Raw genomic sequence first — 26,389 nt, forward strand, 5'->3', positions numbered from 1 at the left:
GGTACACCTGGTTTTCCTCAGAAGCTATTCTTATTTTTTTAAGGTTTTCAAATCTTTTATCAATTTGTTGGTGTTTTTTTTTTTTTTTTTTTTTTTTTAAGCAAGAGCCCCCAAGCAAGGGAGGGGAGCAGAGACAGAGGCAGACAGAGAATCTTAAGCAAATTCCCCGTTGAGTGGGGAGCCCAACATGGGCTCAGTCTTACGACCATGAGATCACAACCTGAGCTGAAACCAGGAGTTGGATTCTTTTTTTTTTTTTTTTTTTTTTTTTTTATTTATGATAGGCACACAGTGAGAGAGAGAGAGAGGCAGAGACACAGGCAGAGGGAGAAGCAGGCTCCATGCACCGGAAGCCCGACGTGGGATTCGATCCCGGGTCTCCAGGATCGCGCCCTGGGCCAAAGGCAGGCGCCAAACCGCTGCGCCACCCAGGGATCCCCGAGTTGGATTCTTTCGCCAGCTGAGCCACCCAGGCGCCCCAACATGGGGCTCAAACTCACAACCCCAAGATTGAGTCACATGTTCCACTGACTGAGCCAGCCAGGTGCCCCAGAAACTATTTTTAAGTAAGCCATAATACCTGTATATTCTTCCTTTAGAATTTTTGGGTAGTGGTTAAAGAACACTGAAAATAGGTAAGGGTTAGGATGAGTCATGGACACGTTAATACCTTCTTGCTGCATGAAGGAAGGGGTAGGGAAAAGAGGAGAGATACTTTGTATCTTACTGCTCAAGTCTTTTTTTTTTTTTTTTTTGTCTTTTACTGTTCAAGTCTTAAAGAATTTGTGAGATTTTCTTCTAGAAAAAGCTCAAGCAAAGGATACTGGTCAGTCTTCCACCTCTGGAGTGATTGAAATCCTCCTATGCTGAGGTCATCCTTTGGTGAGCATTCACCTGAGACAAAAATACCTTCACCTTAGAAAAAGCTAATGCAAAAGTGCTTGCTAAAAATTTAAATCCTGTATTCCATTCTAGAGGAGGGTTTTAATGATTCAGTCTTGAGGCAGGGCCTAGGAATCTTCATTTTCAAACACCACAGAGTGTTATGTTGCAGATTTCTATAGAACACACTTGAAAAGTTAGATTTTGGGATTTTAAAGAGGTTTCTTGTTTGTTTCTTTTTTTTGTTTTGTTTTGTTTTGTTTTTTAAGTAGGTTCCATGCCTAACATGGTGCTTGAACTCAACTCTGAGATAGTCACATGCTGTACTGACTAAGCCAGCCAGGTGCCCAAAGAGGGCATAGTTTTGTTGCTACTTTATATTCTTATTAAGGTTACAGTTTCATACATGGATGGTTTTCAAACTTTTGAGCATAGTTACAAATGTCTTTTACATGTGGATGTATATGTACATACATACATGAAACAGTTTCATTGCAGTTACATATATTTAGACTCTGAATTTTAAAATTTAAATGGTAATTGTGATCCTGGAAATTGCACAACCAACGTCTCCACCCTTAGTTTGAAAACTGTCATTTTACTAAGTGTTATCCATGTTAGGAAGACAACGTGATTACTGAGATGGAGTAGTACATTGGATAGCCCTTTTCTTCTTTTTATTTTTTTTATTTATTTATGATAGTCACACAGAGAGAGGGAGAGGCAGAGACACAGGCAGAGGGAGAAGCAGGCTCCATGCACCAGGAGCCCGACGTGGGACTCGATCCCGGGTCTCCAGGATCGCGCCCTGGGCCAAAGGCAGGCGCCAAACCGCTGTGCCACCCAGGGATCCCAGCCCTTTTCTTCTTAAGATGATTTAATCTTTCTGGTCCTTTGAGAAAGTTTTTTTTTTTTTTTTTTTAAAGATTTTATTTATTCATGAGAGAGACAGAGAGAGGCAGAGACAGAGGGAGAGGGAGAAGCAGGCTCCATGCAGGGAGCCTGACATGGGGCTCGATCCCGGGTCCCCAAGGTCATGCTCTGGGCTGAAGGTGGCGCTAAACCACTGAGCCACCTGGGCTGCCCATGAGAAAGTTTTTATTACTTAAAAATATTTTTGCTTTTGCCAAACATCTACCACCCACAATTCCCAGCTTGGTTTCTTTTTTCCCCTTTTTGGTGCCTTATTACATAATGAAGTGCCTTCCTATGTTACTTAAAAGTGGTTAATGCTTATACTTTATTTTTATTTTTTAAAGATTTATTTATTTATTCATGAGAGACATAGGCAGAGGGAGAAGCAGGCCCCCTGCAGGAGCCCGATGTGGGACTCGATCCCAGAACTCCAGGATCATGCCCTGAGCCTAAGGCAGATAGATGCTCAACCACTGAGCCACCCTGGCGTCCCAGTGCTTGTATTTTATATGCTTTAGAGGGAAAGGCAAGGAAAAAAAAAAAAAACCCAGACGTGAAATTAATATTTTTATTAAACTTTACCTGAGGGAAGACATAATAGATTCTACAGCTTATTTGGCATAAAGTTCTAAAATAATTGGCTAGATCGTCCTCACTTTGAGATTATAAATTAAAGATATAGAAATGATCTTAATGTCTAGAAAATTAGTTGAAAATAAGATCAAATTAATTAAATGAAGTAAATTTTATCAAGAAAATGACTGGCATTTTCCTATTACTCCCTACCTGAATTCTTTAAAGTAGGAAATAGTGTTAGCCCATTTTACACATACAAAAACTGCATCTAGAAAGGTTTAGTAACATCATGGATACAAAGTTGGTAAGAATAGGTGTGAAACTCTACCTCAGACATTAGGATGATTATAATTTTAGTTATGTCTAATAAAAGGATGGGTATTTTTTATTTGTTCCTGTGAAAACACCATGTGAAAGTGCAATGGGGCAAAATGATAGCTTTTTAAGAGTTAGAAATTTGATTGCTGATGCCACTAGTGGTCACATCTCAGATGAGTTACATTGTTTATGTAGCTCTGTTTCTCTCTCTCATCTTAAAGTGGTCATTGAGCACCTACATTATAAGAAAATGCTAAATGCTCAAATTGCCTTGCAAGTAAATAGGAAGCAAACATTTTAAGTATTAGATGCCATGTTAGAATAGAAAGCCACTTTGCAAAGTCTGATGTAAAGAAGGTGTCCTTTGTGGACTAGCCCAGATTCAAATTTGTCCCACCCTAGGTAAAAGCTTTCCCCTTCCTTTGTGGTTTGTAAGTATTTTATCACAAGCTGTTGATTTGTGGTCTCCAAACTAACAGAAGACTTGAGGAAGAAAATAATTGAGGTATAAGAAACAGAACTGGTGGTATTGGCTCTTAGTAGTACGTCCCTTTCCAAGTTTAGGTGTGGTTTACAGCCTTCAGAACTTCATGTCAGGATTTCTTCCCAACAAAGATATTCTGAACCTTTTTGGGGGATATAACATCATGTTAGAGAATATGAGAACCAAGACTCATTCTCTAGAAAGACATGTAAGACATTTGTACCTTAAGAGTTCTGGACTCTCTGAAGCTGATCCTTGGTTCTAAGACCCTCTGCCTTAAAGGATTGACCCTAGAATTGTGTTCACTGCTATTCAGACAGCATCAAATAGTGCTTAGAATTAACATGTTAACGTGTACATGATGGAATTATTTGGTGGTGTGATTTTATTTTTATGTGCAGATACCACTGTAGCAGGTTTAGCTTTAAGATGTTTAACCCAGGAGGACTAAATCACAGTGATTTCTAAGTCCACATGAAAAAAAAAAAGGTTCTATTGACCTTGTTTTATTAGAAACTGAGAATTGTAAAGATTTGTGTTCTATACCAGTGCTTTGCATACTGGGTCCGGACCAGTTTTAAAATCCATTAATGTGTGTCACTAGCATTAAAACAAATGAAATAGATCAGAGTAGGGAAAATACCATTATATATCACATAAGGTTAAACATTTTGTGAAACTTTGGCTTAAGTATGTGTATTTGTATATTTGTATATGTATATATGCATGCATATAGATAGACATACATAAATGTTATTAGATTACAACATGAAAATAATTCCTAACGTGTGATTTTTCTAACATTTTTAAAATGTTAGAAAGCCATAGTTCTATACCTTCTGCTTGTGCGGTAATTTGGGCATCTGAATTTCTCATATTTTTTGTGGTTTTGGGGGCAGGAGCTAGATAAAGGGCTTTAAGAGTTAGAGTGAAAGAGTAAAGGAGCAGCTGATCTTTGAATATTTAGTGATTAAGTGAAGTTGAGATGGAATTTTGCTAATTCAGTGTTTTTTAGGTAGTTAAGGCTGAATTTGTTTTGTGAATCTTTTGAAAGCTCTTAAAACCAGAGGGAGACATGTATGTTGCAAATTTATAGTTGCATTTACTGGATTTGTTGTCCATGGATCAGTGAATGTAATATCAAATGACATTTACTGTTAAGCTATCTGATAGAATGCCTTTCTGATCTAAGATTGAAAGGTCTGTTTTAAATAATGTCAGCTATTCCAGTGATGCTTAAAATAATCATTTGAACTTAAACCTAGATATATAATCTGTTTATACCTGATATGTTTATACCTAAAATGTAGGACCAATAAAAAATGAAGGGCTTTTAGGGGTGGGGGGAGGTGGTCAGTAGATTATTTTTATTCTTTAATGTAAAATAGTTTTCAGGAAAGGTCAAATGAACAAACATTAGGTGTTGTTTCAGTTTAAGAAACTGAATTATAGACGTTGAGTAAATGGCTTCTTTGTTTCTTTCATTTCTTTCCAAGGTTTGGGCCCCATGGGATCCCTGTGACAGTGTTTCCCAAAAGGGAATATAAGGATAAACCTGAAGCCATGCAGCTCCAAAGTAATACATTCCAAGAAGGGACAGGAGTCAAGTGTGAAGTGAATGGTGCTGTTCCCGATGACCCTTCTCCCATCTCGCCTCCCGAGCCAGGCTTGGCTGAAAGCCTATGGACTTCCAAACCGCCACCTCTCTTCCATGAAGGAGCACCTTACCCTCCCCCTTTGTTTATCAGGGACACCTATAACCAGTCAATACCTCAGCCACCGCCTCGGAAAATTAAGCGACCCAAACGAAAAATGTACAGGGAAGAACCTACTTCAATAATGAATGCTATTAAACTGCGACCCAGGCAAGTCCTGTGTGACAAATGTAAAAACAGTGTTGTTGCAGAGAAAAAAGAAATTAGAAAAGGTAGTAGTGCAAGTGACTCTTCTAAATATGAAGATAAAAAACGGAAAAATGAAAGTGTAACTACTGTGAACAAAAAACTGAAAACTGACCATAAAGTGGATGGGAAAAACCAAAATGAAAGCCAGAAAAGAAATGCTGTGGTTAAGGTTTCCAATATTGCTCACAGCAGAGGCAGAGTAGTCAAAGTTTCTGCTCAGGCAAATACATCAAAAGCTCAGTTAAGTACTAAAAAAGTGCTCCAGAGTAAGAACATGGATCATGCAAAAGCTCGGGAAGTGTTGAAAATTGCCAAAGAAAAGGCACAAAAGAAGCAAAGTGAAACCTCTACATCCAAAAATGCACATTCAAAAGTCCATTTCACACGTCGGTATCAGAGTCCTAGCTCAGGTTCCCTTCCACCCCGGGTTCGTTTAAAACCACAAAGGTACAGGAATGAAGAAAATGACTCTTCTTTGAAGACAGGACTTGAGAAAATGCGGAGTGGCAAGATGGCACCCAAGCCCCAGTCTCGCTGCACCTCTACCCGCTCAGCAGGTGAGGCCCCTTCAGAAAATCAGAGTCCCTCAGAAGGCCCTGAAGAGGCCAGCAGTGAGGTTCAGGACACAAATGAAGTGCTTGTGCCTGGTGAGCAGGATGAACCACAGACACTGGGCAAAAAGGGCAGCAAAAGCAATATCTCTGTTTACATGACCCTAAATCAAAAGAAATCTGACTCTTCCAGTGCTTCAGTGTGTAGCATTGATAGCACAGATGATTTGAAATCCTCCAACTCTGAGTGTAGTTCTTCTGAAAGCTTTGATTTTCCTCCAGGCAGTATGCATGCACCTTCCACCTCCTCCACTTCCTCCTCTTCAAAGGAAGAGAAAAAGCTCAGTAATTCCTTGAAAATGAAAGTCTTTTCCAAAAACGTCTCTAAATGCGTCACACCAGATGGCAGGACCATATGTGTAGGGGACATTGTTTGGGCCAAGATCTATGGCTTCCCTTGGTGGCCAGCCCGTATTCTTACTATAACTGTGAGCCGGAAAGATAACGGCCTTTTAGTCCGACAGGAGGCCCGTATTTCATGGTTTGGGTCTCCAACAACCTCTTTTCTTGCTCTTTCGCAACTCTCCCCCTTTTTAGAAAACTTCCAGTCACGCTTTAATAAGAAGAGAAAGGGCCTGTATCGCAAGGCTATCACAGAGGCGGCTAAGGCTGCCAAGCAGCTGACCCCTGAAGTGCGGGCTCTGTTGACACAGTTTGAAACGTGAACATGGACAGTAAGGTAGGCAAGAACCGTTGGAAGGCGCCACAGATATTCTAGTCTAGTTAGGAGTAATGTCTACGAAATAGCTTGGCCAAATCGGAAAGAGAAATTGTACTCAATTGGCTGCTTTTTTATACTTACCTTATAGCCATTTTTAGACTGAGAAGCTTAAACTGAACAAGCAATCAAATTTTGTGTTAAGGAAGTGAGATTTTAGCAGTATTTTTCAGTTTTGAAGTCAAACCATCCCAAGGCATAGGAGCCATAGCCTCAACTGAAAATGAATTTTTGCAGGGACTGTTAATTGCCATTTGTACCTAGTACTGTGTGTATGTGTGTATATTTATATATATATACACGTACATATATGTGTGTGTATGCATACATACATATATATAAATATAGCCTGTCACTATGTGACACAGGTTGCATATTTGGGATTGCAGTAAGGGCTGGTGAGCTGAGGGGAGGGAGTGAGTGTGGGGGCGGGACCTAGTGTGGATATTTAATGACTACTTGTTTTTTAATTAATGAATACTTAGCCTTTCTATGTGCATAATGGCGCAAGACTTTGATACTTAGGTGTTTGACAAACTGATGCTTGCTATTCAGTTGCAAACTGGGGAAATAGCCCAGTATTTGGGGTTAAGACTTGTAAGGCTGACAAGGTTTGAAGCATCACTTTCTTTTGTCCAATGGGGATTTAACAAAAACTTTCAAATTTCTGGTTTGGGAGTTTAGGTAGGTTTGTCTTTGGATATGTAAATAGTTGATTGCTAAATTTGGTCAGATTTCTCCTGACTGGCTGTTCCTAAATTCTTAGGATACGTCCTGGTAAATTACACTTTGTGAATTGTCATATGTGTAATCACTGCATTTTGGATGTACCTAATTTGATAATTTTTAAAAAATATTTCCGTTTAAGGTATCTGTTTGCAGGTCAGAAAATGAGAAAATGTAATTGTGTAATGCTCTGAAATGTAAAAAAAAAAAAAAAGCTGTAAATAAAATCGACTAAATCCGAATTATTTGTGTGTGTTTCTCAAAAAGCTTTGAAAAATTTCAAGATGGTAGAAAGTTATTCTTGGTAATAGTGTATGGAGGAGATGGAAAAAATCAAACCTTTATTTTCCTATTTGTCCTATCGGAGAATATATTACCCAATCATAGATAAAATTCAAGGAAGTGATTTATCCATATATTCTGAAAATGAGGTTTTATAGCATAGAGGTCTGATATGCTTCTGGATTTGAGGCCCTCCTGCCAATTGTTCATAAATGTGTGGGTTTAGTTTTCCTCATTTTTAGCCTTAATATATCATCACATGGTTTTTTTTTTTTTTTTTTTTTTTTTGTTGTTGTTGTTGTTGTTTTAAATACTCGTGTAGTTAACAGCCAGTCTTTTCTGCTTGGTTGGCTTCCGGTATCCTTGCTTTTGGGCCTGGTAACTTAGATCACTATTTTCTACGTGGTCCATCTGCCCCTCAGATTTGACTTTATTTTCAATTTTTAGCTTTTTATTGTTAGTGAAAAATAAATCCTATTTTTTATCCCAAGAGTTTATGCCAAGACTTTTCAAGTTGCTTTCATAGATTTTTGTGTCTAGCTTACCTTTTGAATTAGATATAGTATCAGTCTGGCAGTTTTGGAAATTTGAAAATTTTAAAGAGAGCAACTTTCTTTAGTAATCCAATTTGAAATGTCTTAGTTACCTATGGAATTAATGATAAGATTAATGGAGATTAAAATCCATGATCTGTAGCTTCCTTAAGGTTATGGACTTTGATGATTTGTGTACCGATTTCTGCAAAAAACCAGTAGAATTTCTTCTGGGGAACTCAGTCAATGCTTTTTGATTATAATAAACACACAATTGAAAAAAAATGTTTTACCTGAGTAGAACATATTCTTTCCTGCAAACAGAAACAACGATACTATTTTGAAAATTCTTTGATTATAACAGATTGAAAGATGTTCACAGTGTGATTGAGGGGTTTTAAGGAACTATCTTAAAAGATTATTGAGTATTGTTTTAGATTAATGAACTTGTTCAGTTATTTTTGAAAGTTTGGAATCAAAGGTTCAAAAATTTAAGTAAGGCAGAGCAAAAAGTCACTTCTGTAATTCCAGGGCTTCATGTAATGATCCAGGTGAGTTTTATTGTAACATAATGGGTGTGACAGTGGATATTGCTAATATAGTCAAGTGCTTTGGAAAATGTGCTCTGGTGGCATAAACCAAACTTGATTTGTCGGAGGGGAATAGTCATGATTGTTGAGAACAAAAATAACGTTCAATTTTATGTAGTCTATACCACTGAGGGAAAGGTTGAAGCATAATCACTAAAGTACGTGATCTCTAATTATCCTGCCAAATGATTCCTCCATTTTATTTTTATTTATTTTTAAAGATTTTATTTATTCATGAGAGAGACACAGGCAGAGGGAGAAGCAGGCTTCCCGCAAGGATCCCAGTGTGGGATTTGATCCCCGATCCTGGGATCACTCCTGGAGCTGAAGGCAGATGCCCAACCACTGAGCCACCCAGGCATCCCTTGTTTTAATTTTTTAATAAGTATTTTATTTATTTGAGAGAACATTCATGAGAGAGCACAAGCAGAGGGAGAGGGAGAAGCAAGCAGGTCTCGATTCCAGGAACCTGGGATCTTGACCTGGGCCAAAGGCAGATGCCTAACCAACTGAACCACTCGGGCACCCCTGATCCTCCATTTTAACTGGCTTATTTCATCTGAAGTTTCAATAAGGAAACACATTTGAAAGCATTTCTTATGTACTAAGCACTAATCCAATATCTGCATATTAAGTGTTTTATCCAAATGGGAATTTAAAATAAATTTTTTTAAAGAAATTTTGAATGTAGTTGACACGATGTTACATTAGTTTTAGGTAAACAACATTGTGATTCTACTTCTCTATACGTGTTAGGGCAAATGGAAATTTCTTAAGGTGGCTAAAACAAAAGATTAGCAAGGGTAGAAACCAAGTGAGAGTAAGAGCTGTAACAGCCAAAGATGTCTTTATTTCTAGAATTGCTCAGAAATTTAAAGCATCAGAGTATTTTTCTCTAGTTTCCCAGAATATTGAACAGAAAGCTGACTATTCATTTGAAAGGGATATATATATTTTTAAGGATTTTATTTGCAAGGGAGAGCCCACAAGCAGAGGGAGAAGGAGAAGCAGGCTCCCTGCTAAGCAAGAAGCCCAATGCAGGGCTTGATCCCAGGACCCTGGGATCATGACCTGAGCAGAAGGCAGCTACTTAACTGACTGAGCCACCCACGCTCTGAGAGGAATATCTTTTCGACTCTTACAAATGTGGAGCCCTCGACTCTTACAAATGTGGAGCCCGACATCAAAGCGATCAGTGAGATAGGAAAAGTAAAGTTGATTAGTCTTGAGCCCATTTGCATGACTTCATGGTGTGTCTATTGTGGTTTTGATGGGAAATTCTAGAAACAGTAATTTTAAATTAGTATTAAGTAGAATAGGCAAGAATATAGATATGAAGACAGACTTCAGGCAACATGAAGGTATTACTGAAATCAAATGTGTATCTTCATTAGTGGGTCTGAGTTTGTAATCTACAAAATACTGATTTGCACTGCTGTTTTGAGCAGGTTGTACTTAATATTGGTTATGTTGAAGGAAAGACACATTTGCATTCCTTTACATACATACAGAATTCCTTCACATAGAGTAACGGAATCGGGAATTGGAAGTACAGGCATACCTCAGAGATACTGTGGTTTGGTTCCAGACCACCATGATAAATAAAGTGAATGTCCCGATAAAGTGAGTCATGAATATTTTGGTTTCCCAATGCATATGAAAGTTACTTATACTGTATGGCAGTCTGCGTGCAATAGCATCGTGTCTAAAAAAACAAGGTATACCTTAGCTAAAAAGTCCTACTAAAAAGTGCTAACCATCTGAGCTTTCAGTGAATCATAATCTTTTCTTGGTGCGGAGGGTCTTGCCTTGATGTTGATGGCTGCTGACGGATCAGGCTGCTGGTTGCTAAAGGGTGGGGTGGCTGTGGCCCTTTAAGACAGTCGTGAAGCTCGCTGCATCAATGGACTCGGCCTTTCAGGAACAATTTCTTTCTTTGGCACGCACTGCTGTTAGATGGTGTTTACCCACGGAGGAGCTTCTTTCAACACTGGTGTCCTCAAACTCTGCTGTCCTTTATCAACTAGGGATATTCTAAATTCTCTAATACTCTAAATCCTGTTGTTTCAACAATCTTCACAGCATCTTTATCAGGAGTAGATTCCATCTCAAATACTTTCTTTGCTCATCTATAAGAAGCAACTCCTCATCTGTTCAAGTCTTGTCATGAGATCTCAGAGTTCAGTCCCATCCTCAGGCTCTACTTCTAATTCTGGTTCTCTTGCTATTTCTACCACATCAGCAGTTACTTCCTCCACTGAAGTCTTGAACCTTCAGTTTGTTAGAACAAAACAAAACAATATCCTTGAAGTGTTAGTAAAGTGAAGCACAATAAAACGAGGTATAGCTTGTACCTTAAGAAATCTATAATTTGGATCTAAAACTAGATTTTCCCTTTTAAACTGTGAATTCTTCTATGGTTTGTGCTATATCAGTTCATTTTTGTTTAGTATTCCTGGCAGAGAAGGGACTGGCAAATGTCTAGAAAAGTTCATCCCATGTTTTGATTCAGGGTATTGTTTTGTTTTGGGCCCAGTGAAGGCCTTCAATACGGAATTTGCCAGAGAGAAGGAAGATCCTATTTCTAAGTTGGGACATATTTACCGTTAGCCTTGAGATTGTATTAGTATGGTGGTTCTTAAGACCGTCTCTACTGGAAATGCCTGATACAGGCAGTTCAGAAATAGAACGAGGAGAGGCTGGTGCCATGCCAGTTGCCAGGAGAAAATAAAACAGCTAAGCTGAATGAGTTGAGTTACTTTACCTGGTTCTAACTGAGTTGATAGGCTCTTCATATTCTGTATTTACAGTTTGTAAATATTAGTATGCCTTCACTCAAGAGAGTGCATATAATTAAAAAATGAAAGCTTTAGCAATTACTATGCTCTATTGTGCTATTTTGGACAAAGGAACAGAAAGTTTAAAGTCATAGTGATATAGATGGCTCTCTGTATTTTTAGTTTTCCAGGATGTCTTGGTGGCTGTACCATGGATAGTTGACCCCAAGATCAGAAGAGAAACAGTTCAACTCTTTTTGTTTAATCTTTACTCAGGAGACTTAATATTTATAGACTCAAGGACTTTTTTCCCCCTTTCCTTGTGACTTTAGGTGGAAATTATTTTCTTCCTGTAATATTAATAGAACACTGTAATTTCTTAGGTTTTTTTTTTTTGTATTTTAAAAAGTGTTAAGTATACCTTACATAAAACTTAACCATATTTACCATGTTTTAAAAAGTGTACAGCTCTGTGTCATTAAGTACATTCACATGTTGTGTATCTGTCAGCATCATTACACTCTGTAATTTGGATTTTGATAGAAATCTTTTAAATTTGGGCTGATACCGTTCTAGAAGGTATTTGGAAATTAAGTCACAGGAATGTTTTTCTTGGTCAAGCACAGTGATTGGAACAGGCACCTTGGCTGCTTGGCTTCCAGGATTCCTTTGTGATCAACTTGCAGTCCTATGCAGTGCTAAAGGCACCCCATTTTTAAGAACTGTAATGGCCTCTTGGTAAAATTTTTAGGTGAGTTAGTGTGACTGTTTTTGCCTGTTAAAGTCTCTTATGAGGAGGTTTTAAGTTAAAACCATTCCCTCCCAGTGACAAAAAATAATTGTTTTGGACAACTCTATGAATATGGAAACCACTTAAATTATTTCAATAATGGAATTAATTAGCTTCCAACAACACTTTACTTACCCACCATCACACTTTTGCCATATTTTCAAATTTGTGTACTCACTTTTTCTTTCAAGGTTTTATTTATTTATTTATTTATTTATTTGAGAGACAGGGATGGTAACAGATTGTGAGAAAGAGCATGAGTGGCAGAAGATGGTAGAAGCAGACTCCCCGTTGAGCAGGGAGCCTGACGTGGGGCTAGATCCCAGGACCCTGGGATCATGACCGGAGCTAATCATAACCAACTGAGCTACCTGGGTGCTCCACTTTTTCACTTTTTATTTCAGTGCAATTAATAGAAAACATATAATCCCTGACATACATACTATTAAAATTCTAGATCATCTGTGTACCACACTCCAGTAGGAAATGCTGAATTAACTTTTTTGAAAAAACTTAGCACAAATGGGAGGGGCAGAGAGAAAGGGAGAGAAAATCCCAAGCAGACTCCATCCTGAGTGCAGAGCCCAACCTGGGGCTTGATCTCACAACCCTGAGATCACAACCTGAGTGGAAACTGAGTCGGACACTTAGCTGACCGCACCACTCAGGCGCCCCTTAGATTATTTTTATGTCATGTCTTTAAATCCATCTTGGGATGGATTGAGTCAGATTTTAATGTATCTAATCTCTGAAAAAAAGTAATTGCTGAACTTCTGTTTTTTCTTATAGATTCTTGTTATTCTGGCACAAGTTAAGATTGGTTGTGGGGAGGTGTAAAGGAAAAGAAATGTGGACCCCAAAATTATAAGGATTTATGAAAATACCAAATTTGAGTCAAATTCTTATTTTCCCACTGAATAAATTAAATGGCTTGTAATATATGTTGTCTAACTTATGGACCTTCTATTGAACACTTTGTACAACAATTTCGTAAAACTTTGTTGTTGAAAAAGATCAGTTGAAAAATACCTGGTCTTAAAACTTGGTTTATTTTTTTATTTTTTAAAGATTTATTTATTTATTCATGAGAGATACAGAGAGAGAGGCAGAGACATAGGCAGAGGGAGAAGCAGGCTCCTTGCAGGGAGCCCGATGCAGGACTCGATCCTGAATCTGGGGATCACGCCCTGAGCTGAAGGCAGATGCCCAACTACTGAGCCACCCAGGCGTCCCTTAAAATTTGGTTTAAATGTGAATTAAAATTTTCTTCTTCAAATTCTTGGTAGTTCTATAAGGCCTCATTAGAAAGTAAGTTGAAAACTCAGCCATAATTTAAATATAGAATTTTCCTTGTATCATAAGAATATGACGGGTAGCTTCTTTTTATTGGTTAAGACTTAGAAATCTAGTCTTAGTCAGAAATTATGATTTAAAACTCATAATTTTTTCTCTCCTAGTGCCTGTATGGAGAAGGAAATTGCATATGCCATAGCTAAAGTGTTAGGCTGTTATTATCACGCTTTCCCCCTTTTCATTTAAACTAAAAACTTGTAATTATAATGTATATCAAGTTTTATTAGCAAAGACATTTTAAAAAGAAATGTGTAAGATAACTTTTTAACTCTCAGTGTCCCTTATCAGTTCTCTCCAGTACAAAGATTCACTTAAAAGTTACTGAAAAAGCCTAGAAGGGATATAATTTTCCCCCAGTAAAACAGTTTTTTGCTTCCCTGGGGAGAATATTTTTGGAAGAACATGAGGGTTATCCTGTTGAGTATAAAATACAGAAATGGATACTTCTATAACTTGCCAGTGACCAGCGGTGCTCCACACCAGCTTTTTTTATTGACCAAACAATCATTTTTTAAAAAAGATTTTTAAGTAATCTCCGTACCTAACATGGGTCTTAAACTCAACTACCCTGAGATCAAGAGTCGCTCCACCGACTGAGCCATCCAGGTACCCTGAGCAAAGAATCATTCTCACTTTTTAGGCACATTTCTCAAAGTACAGGGTCTTGAGCCAGATTTCTTCCTATATTCAAAGGAAGAGTTGGATTTGCTTCTTATAAGCTAGTTGTATGATCTTAGGTTACTTCAATGTCATCCTCTGTGATAAGGAGAAAAATCATACCTCCTTATAATGTAATTGTGAGAACTTAAATATTCAAAGCAGTAAAATGCCTAGCATAAGACCTAATAGAAATAGCTTGCCATCCTTGCCACAACCACCATTTTCTGTGTATGGTGTAGGAATTTCATCCTGGTAGCTTTTGAAATTATCTTTGTGCAGCATATACTCCTTATGAATGAAAGGTGTTATAATATATTCTTATCTGAGATTACAATAATCTTAATATGATGGTCCATAAATATCTAGAAGGCATGAACTATTTCCCATAGGCATTTGTGGAAGGCACTGGGTTGGAGGTTATGGGGATTACAATGAACTGCATTCACCTCCTATTTCAGCTCTTGCCTCATTCATTTATGTATTGCATAAACTCCAGTATATTCATCTCCTGTTTCTACTCTCCCTTATGCCAAGCACAGGGCCTGACAAAGGAGAAATGATGTCTATCCGTGAATGAATGAGGAAGAGTAATTCTGGTTGAGACAGTTATATACAAACGACCAATCACCATCCCAGAAACCTGGCACATCCCAAATCCTTTTAGAGAGGCAAGAGAAGTTTTTGCGCTTGTGGGGCTCACTGGAGTAGAGGTCCTCTTAGGAGAGCTTTAAAAAGATATTAGAACCATGAAGCTATGCCTGTTGGCTTTTAAGTTGCATAAGTTAGCTGATTTGCGCAAATGCCTTATTCCCTTGGGACCCTAGTGTTTTAATATTTTTTGTCAAGTGGTGAAAAAAATGGCTGTTAATTTGAACATTCCTTTTTATTTTTTATTGCTACTGGTATGATTGAGTAGATTCTTTCCACTTTTTAGGAGGGAAATAAATACACATTCTAAAGCCTTGATCTGTGTGCGTTGTGGCCATATTTTCCAGAAGATAGTCCTCTTTACCCATGGCTCATTTTTGAGATGCTGTTGATTATAAATCTATGATTGCCACCTCCAGTTTAGTTTTTATCTGGGAATCCGGCTGGGAGTGGCATCTTGTTTTAAGTCCTGGTAGGCTGGGAAGAACAATTAAAATCATATTAGAATGACTGCTTAGAAAAATAGCACCAAGGCTAGAAAACCAGAAAGTCTATTGAAGAACGAGGCACTCTGCTTTTCCTGTTTGTTCATGTTGTGTGATACTACACTGTATTAAGGGAAAACTTAGAGTGTTCTGCAAGATAATAGGTACATGTATATAATATTAACTCTTTAAACTTTGCTCTCATAGCATTACTTCCTTCCTTCTTTCATGACTTCCCCTGTTCTGATCTGCCCCTTTATATTTCTGCTGCCTCCCAGGTAGAGTTGCCATTGTGGCATATAAGCTTTCTCTTAAAGGATAATTTCCAGTAAAACACTGCCTTTCTTGAGGGTATCCCTCCCATTTGTTGCATCACCACCAGGGCTCCCTGGCTCTTCCTAATGGATCCTGTATGTGTGGTCTGTTTCTAAAGAAACCCCTGAGGCCCTAAAAGCATTGAGAGGAAACTCAGATATTACCACCAAAGACTCATGAGCCAGGTTCTGTGGACTGAGACAGGCATGTTGATATTTTTATGGTGTTTCGGGGTTGGAATGTACAGCAAAAGGTGATCATTTTTCGAGGCAGCTTCTTGACTCTCTTACCTAGAATCCAAGAATAGATTTACTTGTTTTTAAAGATTTTATTTGAGAGCGTGCATGTGCTTGAGCAGCGGGGGGGGAGGGGCAGAGGGAGAAGCAGAAGCAGACTCCTTGCTGTGCAGGGAGCCTGATGCAGGGCTCATCCCAGGGTCATAACCTGAGCTGAAGGCAAGGCAGACGCTGAGACTGAGCCACCCAGGTGCCCCCAAGAAGAGATTTAGAATGATTGTTGAAACCTAACAAGTTTGACTTCTGGAGGGAGAGGTTCAAAATTAAATGGTTTCGTGCACTCAGATTACTTTTTTTCTTCTGTGATTGCTGTTGGATTACAGTTAATAGTGTATTTCAGTATATAAGATATACTTACATAGTATATTTAAGTTTTCCCATGAACAAAAAGGTGAATAACCTCATTAAATCTCATTTAAGAAAATTGTTCTCCTTTGAGTTAAAATTCAGTTAAAATTATAGATCATGTATATGAGATTTTTCCATTTCAGTGTCAGAAAAGCCTTTTAAAAAAGTTTTGATTATATGTTACTGTTTCTTATGTACCTTAGTATTCTAAAAATAATTATTTCATTATAAAGACTGAAGATCCTGTAAATCAATGATCCCAGAGTTGACTACCATGATGTGATGAATTGTTTATACTTAAAATAGAGGAGTAAGAATACAAGCAAATATGTTAAAAATAAGTCTTAAAATAGCTATTCTTCATTTGAATTATTCTTTGTATTTGAAGTCTGCTCTGAAAGCCCAAGTGAGGAAGCTTATCCTGGCAAACTTATTTCAAGCAGATACTAACTCACACAGGAGGGTGAGGTCCTGAGTAGTGTGCATAGGTGGTCACGGGCATTAAAAGGTTATTTGCAAAATAGGGAGGGAACATGGACAAGGATGACAACTTCAGCCCTCGCTGAATACTGAGATCAGGACTACTCCAACCCTAGCTAAGTGGTAGGCTAGAAATTTTTGAGCTGGAACATTATGTGGGTGTCAGCCTGGAGGGCAGCATCCTAGTGTGGGTGCCTCAAGGCCTGTTGCTGCTGAACTGACTTGTGCCGGAGAGTGCCCTCTCCTGGCCACTGCTGGTGTGTCAACACCTCAAGTCTTTTCTTTAAGTACCCAAGCTTCACTTACTGTGAAGTCAGCAAGTTATCTACATTCATTATGAAAATTCAACTGAATTTTGGTCTTATTTTTAAAACTTTTTTTTTTTTTTTTTGTAAAATGGATTTAAAAGAACTCAAATGACTGCTCTATTTTTGTTAACTTGGTTTTTTCTACCATAGGTCTCAACAAATGGCAGCTATTACATCAGACAGTGACGAGTCCTGCTGCTCCCTTACAGTGTCTGACAGACCACTGTGGATTCAGACTGGGAGCATTGAAGTTAACACTGAGACGGGCAGGTCTGTCTGTGTTAAGCCCTGCCACAAAGTGAAGAGGGCATCATGTCATCACTTAATCATTCTAAAGTAGATTAGGCTAGACCTAAAAGAATTCATTAGTTCTTTTTCTGTAGTTTTCATTGACCTTGGTAGCTGGGTGTACCTCATGCAGGTGACAATTTTAATGAGAGAAAATAACTTTCAATTGTGCTAAAAAAAGTAGAGCTAGCCTCCTGTGAACGCCTGTGAAATGAGAGTTTCTCCTAGGGTGGTAAAAGTTGGGTATCAGATTGTAGAATTATGTCAAATAGCAACGGAGCCTCCGTGGGAAGTCAAATAGTGGATTTCTTTATCTTTTCACTATCTCAGTCTTTCTTTGTCACTTTGATATCCATTTAACTTCTTAGTCATTCTTAATGTGTGTATATATAAGGATATATATATATATATGTATGTCCATAGGTGAACATATATATGTTCTCAGTGAATTGACTTCAAAACCACTGTCATTTACATAAGGAAAGTCAAAACTCAGAGGGGCCGTAATCTCTTTAAGTACATTTATTGAGACCTCTTTGGATAGTGCCTTAAAGGCTTATTTTGGGTTTTTATACAGCTGGAAAGATTTAAGGATTTCTGTTGTGCTGCTTTTGAACTTATGATCCCATTTTGCTTCCTTGAATTAAGGCTATTTAACCATATGGTGTTTGCAGCCAATAAAGAGCCATGATATTGCATAGGACCTGTAATTTGCAAGCTGGGTCAGAATGGCACAGTTTGGATCAGAGATTGAGGCTGGGAGATTGTGGACGCTGACCTGTACTATAGGGATGGTAGGGTGATTTCTTGAGGGAATAGTGTTAGTTTTCTGCACCTCTCATATGAATAATAAGACCTGCTTCAACCCTGGGCTTTCTTGTCAACTTGAATAGGCCTCCCTAAGGTTGAAGCCAAATAGTGAGTGATAAATAGAAGGAAAGGGAATTATGCATGGGATTGGCTGTTTACCTTTTTTTTTCTTTCAGTTTACTTACAAAGTTATGTGTGGGTCTAAAAGAGTATTACACGATACTAGTTTTAAAAACTAAACGTTTCTTAGCTCAGTGTCAAATTTAACGGTATTAATGATTCTGTTTCTTCAGAAGTAAAGACAATTCACCTTCTATTCTGATGTGTGTGGTATTTACGGCTAGAAGCCATTGTTCATTGCTTGAGAAAAATGTGATAGAATGCTCTGTTACTGTGTTTTATAGGCCTCGATCCAATAAGTCAGGGAGGCAACCCAGGAAGCTAACAGAAGCTCAAGAGTTCTACCAGAGAATGGCAAAGACACTTCCTTTGAAATGTTTGGAAGTTAAATATTGGGAAGGATTGGGGGGGGGGTTCTTTTTCTCTTCTGCATTTGTTTTGTCAGTTGTTATTCTGAAAACACCACAGATCTTTGGTTTAAAAATACATTTGACCAAAAAAAATCATCATTCTCTCCATGATCAACTCTTTTAGAATTTAAGCTCTTATTGGTACTTAGTCTACCAGGTCCGAGAGGCATTAACCAAAGATGATAGAGGGTTGCCGTGGGGTTCTTACCACTTGGTATTAAAGGGAAGTTGATAATGTTAGTCAGAAATTCTGGTCATGCTGTCTAGCAGGAATTTTTATAAGCCTTGTATGGTGAAGAGCGCCTCTGCTCATGAGATCCTGTGTGCTGGTGTAATAAGGGACTCTGTGGTCAGTCTACCTAGTGTACAGAAGTTGTCTTCGAGTAGCAACACGGTGCTCTGGATGCCTTCTGATGTGCTGTGTCTACCTCTGGGAAGGCACCGTCCATCCTCCTGGTTTGCTCTTTGCACATATGCAGACAGTAGGGTCTGCAGCTGACCTGCACCTAGGTTGGTTTCACATTTAAATCTGCCTAAGTCTGTAGGTGGTCTGTGCTAGAAGAAGGCTGCTGGCGCTTCAGAGCAGTCCACGGCAGCTGCGTGGACTTACAAAGGTTAACATGGATACCAGTGAAGTGGCAGCAGAGAACGGAGCTAAACGCTCCCCCGCCCCAACATCAGGCAAATACTCACTGACAAATATTTTTAAAATCTACTCAAATGCAGATTAACTCTGTGATGGTGACAACAGTTTTGTGTTGGAATGTGGCCAGATGTACTTTGGAAATAAAATGAATGCTTCTGCTGGCTAAGAGTGGAAGTCCATTGTTTTCTCATATATCGGTTAAGGTTAGCTGGTTTAAAGGAAACATTCAATCTACTGAATTTAAACAATGAGGACATCATTTTTGTCCCATTTACTTGTGCTTAACTACATTTTCTTCCTTTTCTTTACTGTATTTCAGCACAAAGACATTAGCAGGCTGCTGGTTTCATGGACCCGTACCACAGTGACACCACACCAGAGCATCAGGACTGAATGCCATTGGAGACTCAGATGTTTAAAGCTGCACTGAGAAGTAAATGTTAAGGCAGTGGTTAAAACCCACAGTCAATAATAAAGGGGCACTTGCAAACTGTGCTATAGTAAATCGAAGAAAAGGTATTAGGGAAATGTTTTATAAAAAAAAAAAATAAACTATTGCAATAAGTTATGCATGAGAGGAGGAGAAAAGTGCTATGAAACACGCAAAGAACTCACTTGAATTTTATGTATGAAGATTATCACTGACCGTAACTTTTTCTGAATGTGAAGTTCTTTTCAGTACAGTTTGGACAGGCCTAAAAGGCACGGGATGATGACAAAGATGCTGAATTATTTTTTAAACAGAAACTCTGTGCTTTCTCCAAGGTTTTGTTAATCAGTTCAGATATGAGCAAAGGCATTTCTAAGATGGCTCTCCTGTGACACAGCAAGAGTCGCACCTACCCAAGCGAGACCAGAGTCTCCTTCAGGGTACCAGTGGAAACAAGAGAAAAGATTCTCTAACATCCTACTAAAAGGATGGCAAAGTGCCCCACCCCGCAAAGAGAATTTGGATCTTTTCTTTCTTCAATAAAGCAGGGCTGTATTATCTTGAATATACGTTTGCTTGTTAGAACATATTAAGATGTATTTATTTGCCACCAGTATTTAACATTTTGTGCACATTTTCATAACTACATTCTTACCTTTTAAATTCTGACTCAAAGTGGATAGGCTAGTGTTGACCTTAGAGTGAAAATGAATACTCTAAGCTAGTTCTTCATTCTACTGATGTAGAAAGGCTTTCCCCTGAATTTTGATGTGGACCTCTCTCATGGAGAGCCCTCCCTTCTAAGTGCAAAATACTCTTCCAGGTGTCAGGTGGGACTTGACCCTGGGAACAGGCAGTAGGAACAGACCCATAAAGAGCTTTCATGCATGGAACATGAATTCTTATTAGTGGAGACCACAGTCTTTTTCTTGTCTTTGGAAAATACATATTATGAAAAACCTTAATTTTTCTTTTTAATGAATGGAGAAAACTTTCATGACAAAACCAGATGGACCTATCAGAACTGCATTTTTAAGGCATTTTATATTTGATGGTGCCGTACTTTTAATAAAACTGAAGTTTTTTAGTGGCAATACTGATTTATTTTTTAAACCAGAAAGATAATCCATATTGATTACTTAGTACAAAAAAGGGAAAAAAATGCCAAAAAATAAAATATAAAATTCATTTGAAGCAACATAACTGATAAGTGAGCATTTGGCTCAAGTGTTCAAACTTTCCATAATCTTACTGTATAGGTTGGAATTACTTAATAACCCCACACTCAGGATTAAGAAAAGGATCTGAGTGAGAGTTGGAGAACATCTAATAGCCCTGCCTAGGACTTGTTTTACAACTCAAGAAGAAAAGGTGGGCCGTCTTCTAGTGAGCTTAATATAAACTCTAATTATGCTACAAGTAAGTAAAAGTTTGGAGCGCATGCTAAAGTGTTTTTAGAAACTTCATGAAGTCATTATACACGTTTGATCAAATCTGAAAAAGTCAGCTCAGGAACTGGAGCAGCAGGGAGCTCTAAAGATGTGTACCTCCATGGTACCCTCTTCTTCACGGCCCTAGGGCTTAGGCTTGGGTCCATCTTGTTCTTTCTGATCTTGAACACCAGCAGTACCTTTCAGGCTCATTTCAAGACCCAGGTAACTCCAAGCCATGGTGGACTGTATAATAAGGATTTTTAATGAAGCTTTAGAATTCTTTGCGCAGTGATGGAAATGACCAAGAAATATACAAAGGCAAAACCTGATCTCTCCCAATTCTTTAAGTATCTAAATATTTTTTTCTCATGACAAAATTCTCAAAGGCATTTTGTTATAAGCCATTTTCATTTTTTAATAAATGAAATTTGGTGGTATTTAAAATCTAGACATACCATGTTGCTATTTCACTTTTCATTGCTTTAGTTGCTTAATATTTAAGCTTTGCTTCATGCTACCTTTGTCTGTGTTTCAAATCTTCACAAGCCTATTTCATTTTGTAGACTTGAATGAAAAAAGTTGTTTCTCATCTAAAGTATGCTAAGACTTAAATGTTAAAGAATGTTGTGTAACATTTATCCAATAAAGTCTTGATTTTTTAAAATTTAGTTATTTAAAAACTTTTATTTTTTAGGAGTTAGGTTTTTAAGTTACTGTTTTTTAACCAGTAAGATTCAACCACTAGTTGTTCCTTAGGGAGCTGTTTTAAGTAATACTGCTTTCTTAGGAGAACAGCATATTTTTATATAATCACTGGAAGATTTTTTATGGGACCCTCTACGACCAAGGAATAGAGGAAGGGTGAAGAGTTTAATTATGATCCTGTCACAAACATTACTGTTTTCCTTTCTGATGGAAACAAATATGCTACCCTTCGGAGCTAGATGAAATTGAGCAAATATCTACTGGTAGGTTTAAGAAGTCCTGCCCTTACGGATAAATGGTTGCTTCTTTAAAAGCTCAGCATGTCCGATGTGTTTGAACCAGAAACACTCCACTGTTAGGAAAAAATGAGCCAATTAAAACCTCAAATTTCTAAAAATTTGAGAATTTTTAGACTGACCAAAAACCTCGGTTAGTGTGCCTCCCCCACACCTCTGGAAAAGCAAGCCTCTGGAAGGCTCTGTTATTCCAGAGTATACATGGAGTCTGTTTTGATCTACCCCGCCCCCCTTGAATTTCCTAGTAATGAAAATGGAATTAGAACCAAGGTAAACAAGCCACATGCACATTATCTGGAAAGCCTCCACATGACACCCACCCCACCACACTCCCAGTCATGTTAACATACATGTGTCTGTAGACACACCTATCAGGAGAGGGAATGAGTGCAGAGACCCATGGCTACAACTTAGGACCTTCCTGGTGCTGTCTTCATGTAAGGAAATAGAAGTTTGGATTCATGCCCTGGAATTGTGTATGGAAGGTATTGGTACCATCCTGGACATGTGGGGTATGTCGCAGCAAGTATGCACTGTAGAAAACTGTTTTTGTGCTTTTATACCTGATAATTCAGTTGTCCTCTTTCAAGTAAGGATTCTTCCCTCAGTGCTTGGAATAGAGCACACTGTATATTGTTAAGTACACCTTTCTCTGGTGATTAACATCACAATGAAATTTCATGGACTAACAACTCCTTTGCTCTGATATCAAGAAAGTACTGAACCTGGAATGAAAAGAGAACACAACTCAGGAATACTGTGCAAGAGGAAGAAAGAGCTGGCCAAGCCCAGTGGCTAGGTTACCATACCTAAGAGTTAAGAATACTTATAGAATTAGGCCTTTCCTAAATTCCTTGTGAGGTGTTCTGTATATAAAAGAACCTTCTAACACAAAGGAAGCAAAGTAAACCGGTGATATTAAGAGGAGGATGCTTCTAGATGCATGACCTGCTTTAAACTAGACTTGGATTTTGATCGAAGTCCTGCCAGTTACCTTCCTGACACAATCTCACTGTAGCCGCACTGGTCAAAAACACGGAAGACAGGGAATTTTTTTACCTTGAGTGAAATAGTCTATAATCTTACCTTTCTGAATTCTAAGTTGTCAGTGCCTAATTCCTGTGGGTTCTGAATGGACAGCTCAGACCTACGATCCAAGGAAGGTGAACTATATCAGCAATGTGAAGTACCTTGAGGTAAAGGAGTGCCTGCTGTGTCACTGTTCTAGAAAAGCACAGCCAGGGGTTCAGTGAGACACAAAGCAACCTTGTGGAAGACAGGGATGGGGGTGATCCTTCATATGTTTTAAATAAATGCAGCAGCTTCAACACTTGTAGAAAACGAGGCGGGCTGGAAACACTTTTGCAGCATAAGCAGAAGCTCTAACTCCTGGTCTCTAATGCCAACTCTGTCAATGGCAGGATTTAATCAGTGTCACAAAGGAAGTGATCTGACCTTTTCTCCCAGTTAACTTCATGAAGCAAAGCTGCAAACAGCACATTCTATTTTGGGGTAGTCAGACTATCCCTACAAAACAATGTTGTGTACCAGAGACTGTCCACCAGGGTTAGGCTTTGAAATGCAAACTGTTTGCCCCACTTGACTCCAATCCCCTGCTTCCCATTCCAGGCCTCCTTGAGGATTTCTGTCTTTAGGCTGTTTGGAGACTTGACCATTTGTGGGTTTCTGAGTTGCTACATTTGGGGAGCTGGAGGGCACTGGGGTGCTCTGGTGGTATGAGGTGGCTGCCTAATGGGAGTCCAGGCAAAGGGCCCGAGGTAGAATTCCCACCTGGGTGAGCTCTATTTCTCAGCAAGCAAGAGCTCTGAGAGCTGGGACTGAACAGTGGCTTCCCTGGCAGGGGGACAGCAGGCCATGCCATGCTTTAGCAAGAGGGAAATGGGAGTTTCCAAAGTTTTCCCCTTGAGTGAAAGGAAGAAGGTAGAGTCCTATTTCTAGTTCTGGCTGACAGAATTTAACTCCTACAGGATGGAGCTTATTCCTAGTTTGCAGACCTCAGAAGGTTGGAAAATTACAAGACTGGAATATTCCTATTACCAAGTATTCCAAACATTGGTAAAGGCAGACTGGACTAACTCACAAGCCCTGAGTGTCCAGCCCCAGCTTCATCAATGAGCAGCCTGGAGCCAGGAAGACTGAAATGTTTAATGCTTTGGAATATGAGGCCATCTTCACTAGTTTTCATGAACATTACTAGTTTCTCTGATTTCCCTTTGAAGGGCTTGAAGCAACTGTTCTCATGCTCCAGGGTAATGCCAGCCCCACCTCTCGGGCTGCCTGGTAGCATTGCGGTGTCAGGAGCGTGAGTGGGCTTGGTCCTCCTTTTTTATAGAGTTCCCTGAAGGAACAGATGTCCTAGCCACTAATGGTACAGTGTGCACATACTTCCTCTTTTAAAGGAAATGAAGGTGCTAGGAGGACTAGGCATGTTACTATTGCAGTTCAGAGGGGGGCATGCTGAAAAGGAGCATACGCATGTCCCTGAAATTGCTCCAGGATTTTACTAGGGTTTAGGGGTATGTCTCAAGCACACAGCACACACCGATTAAGTATTAAAGGAAGAGTTCAACGGGGCAGCCCAGGTGGCTCAGCGGTTTAGTGCTGCCTTCGGCCCAGGGCTTGATCCTGGAGACCCAGGATCGAGTCCCACATCGGGCTCCCTGCATGGAGCCTGCTTCTCCCTCTGCCTGTGTCTCTGCCCCTCCCCCTCCCGTGTCTCTCATGAATAAATAAAATCTTAAAAAAAAAAAAAAAAGTTCAATGCCTTAAGAAATAAGGGAGGGATGAGGTGGGCGGCAGGATCACAACAATAGGAACAAACAGAACAAACCTACCCAGGCTGGCAGTGACCCCTGGGCTGAGGCCGACAGACTGTGCCCCAAACACTCAGCTCTCGAAGTTCCATGCTGCCTTTTAGGCCAACAGCAAGCTTAAGGAAAAGCTCAAATAATAAGAGGAAGAGGGATGGAGGCTTAAGTCACTGATTTTTCCTGTCCTAGGAGGTTTCTTAGATTGGTACTCTGGTCTTAGATGGTTACTGGACCTTTCTCTTTAAAGCTCTTTCTTCTTGAGATTCAAGCGGCCACTCACTTGCACAGGTGTTCCCTACCTTCCCCTTTGACGTTCCACCACTGGCTAAAAGAAAGGATTTGCAGGTCTGGTTAGTTCTTAGGATCAGACAATCCTTGCAAATATATCTTCCAATCAGGTTTACATTTAATTAACACCTGCTGCCAGTTTCTCATCCCACGCCAGTCTGTTGACAGTAAAATGCCTCCAAAAGGTCTCTGGTCTCCCTATACCAGTCTGAACTCCAGCATGAGAGCCGTGTGAAGCCTAACCCAGCAACCATCTCAGAGGCCAGCTCAGGGCCCCACGAGCACAAGTACTCAGCAGGACCAATAACGTTTCCAAAAGCAGTTCCCTACCTTCAACGACACAGAATACTGCAGAAAATAGGACTTTGGTCATTTGTAGACTTAACAAACATTCATGCTTTTAACTATACCTGAGGAACACTGAAGGTCCAATGTGTGAGGTCTTGGCATTTTACTGCAGCTCAAATGTAGGCCCAGTGCTGCTATGTTCAGGTCATTAGCTAGTAGGCTCGGCCACTCCCCAGCCTCCACATCTCAGCATGGTGTAATATTCTCTATTCCTATAAGCACAACAACTTGTAATAAGATATGGCATTCTGGGGGGTAGGACAAGGAGCAAAAGGATATGTGGGAAGAACCCAGGAGCAGTGCTTGTGATGGAAGGTAAACCTATATGCAAATTCAGACTTAGAAAAAGAGGGCCATCTGAAGAACAGAATTTAACCACAACTCAGATCCATGATGTGAGAGAAAGGAACTAATCTACGGTGTACTCCTCACAGAAAAAGCACCGGATGAGTAAGATTTTGTTGGAGAAATAGTCCCAGTTTCCTGGGTGAGCCTTCTGCAGGAGGTTCCGTGAATGGAAGTTGCTCTGTAAGAGCTGGAGGGGTAGCTAAGATATAGTGTGGAGGCACAGAGAACACAGGATTCAGTGGAAATGTGATCTGGGACAAGGTGGGGAGTTTTGAAAACGTCAAGATAAATCCTTGCAGGTATTTAAAATGCAAAAATGAACCTTTAAAGACCAGGAGCCATATGCTTATGAGCCAGGTTGAATGCTCTACACGGTGGCACATGATGGCCTGGACTGGCTTAAAATGATTCTTTTTGCAAAGTGTCTTTTTAAGCTT

General features: G+C 39.2%; 1 protein-coding gene and 1 long non-coding RNA gene across 20 annotated transcripts in view; one reads left to right on the forward strand and one right to left on the reverse strand.

Annotated features, from left to right (window-relative positions):
- The window catches only part of PWWP2A (PWWP domain containing 2A), a 37,505-nt gene extending 15,701 nt beyond the window's left edge, over window positions 1-21,804 (forward strand). For 13 of the 19 annotated variants that reach the window (XM_035715552.2, XM_025435162.3, XM_025435157.3 and 10 more), the window contains one exon: window positions 4,672-7,376. In XM_035715552.2, the coding sequence (XP_035571445.1) occupies window positions 4,672-6,355 (1,684 nt within the window). In that variant the 3' untranslated portion in view covers window positions 6,356-7,376. Of the gene's footprint in view, window positions 1-345; window positions 567-4,671; window positions 7,377-17,149; window positions 17,270-19,592 lie in introns of those variants that run through there. The other 6 variants (XR_003131095.3, XM_025435152.3, XM_025435150.3 and 3 more) reach the window with 6 other exon arrangements.
- LOC112651849 (uncharacterized) lies at window positions 14,996-25,637 on the reverse strand. The gene is made up of 3 exons (XR_003131097.3): window positions 22,701-25,637; window positions 15,732-15,857; window positions 14,996-15,244 (listed from the first exon to the last, which is right to left on the reverse strand). It is a non-coding gene; the product is annotated as an uncharacterized LOC112651849 (long non-coding RNA).
- Between the last annotated feature and the right edge of the window lie 752 nt (window positions 25,638-26,389).

This window comes from Canis lupus, chromosome 4 (assembly GCF_003254725.2).
Source record: "Canis lupus dingo isolate Sandy chromosome 4, ASM325472v2, whole genome shotgun sequence".
NCBI lineage: Eukaryota > Metazoa > Chordata > Mammalia > Carnivora > Canidae > Canis > Canis lupus.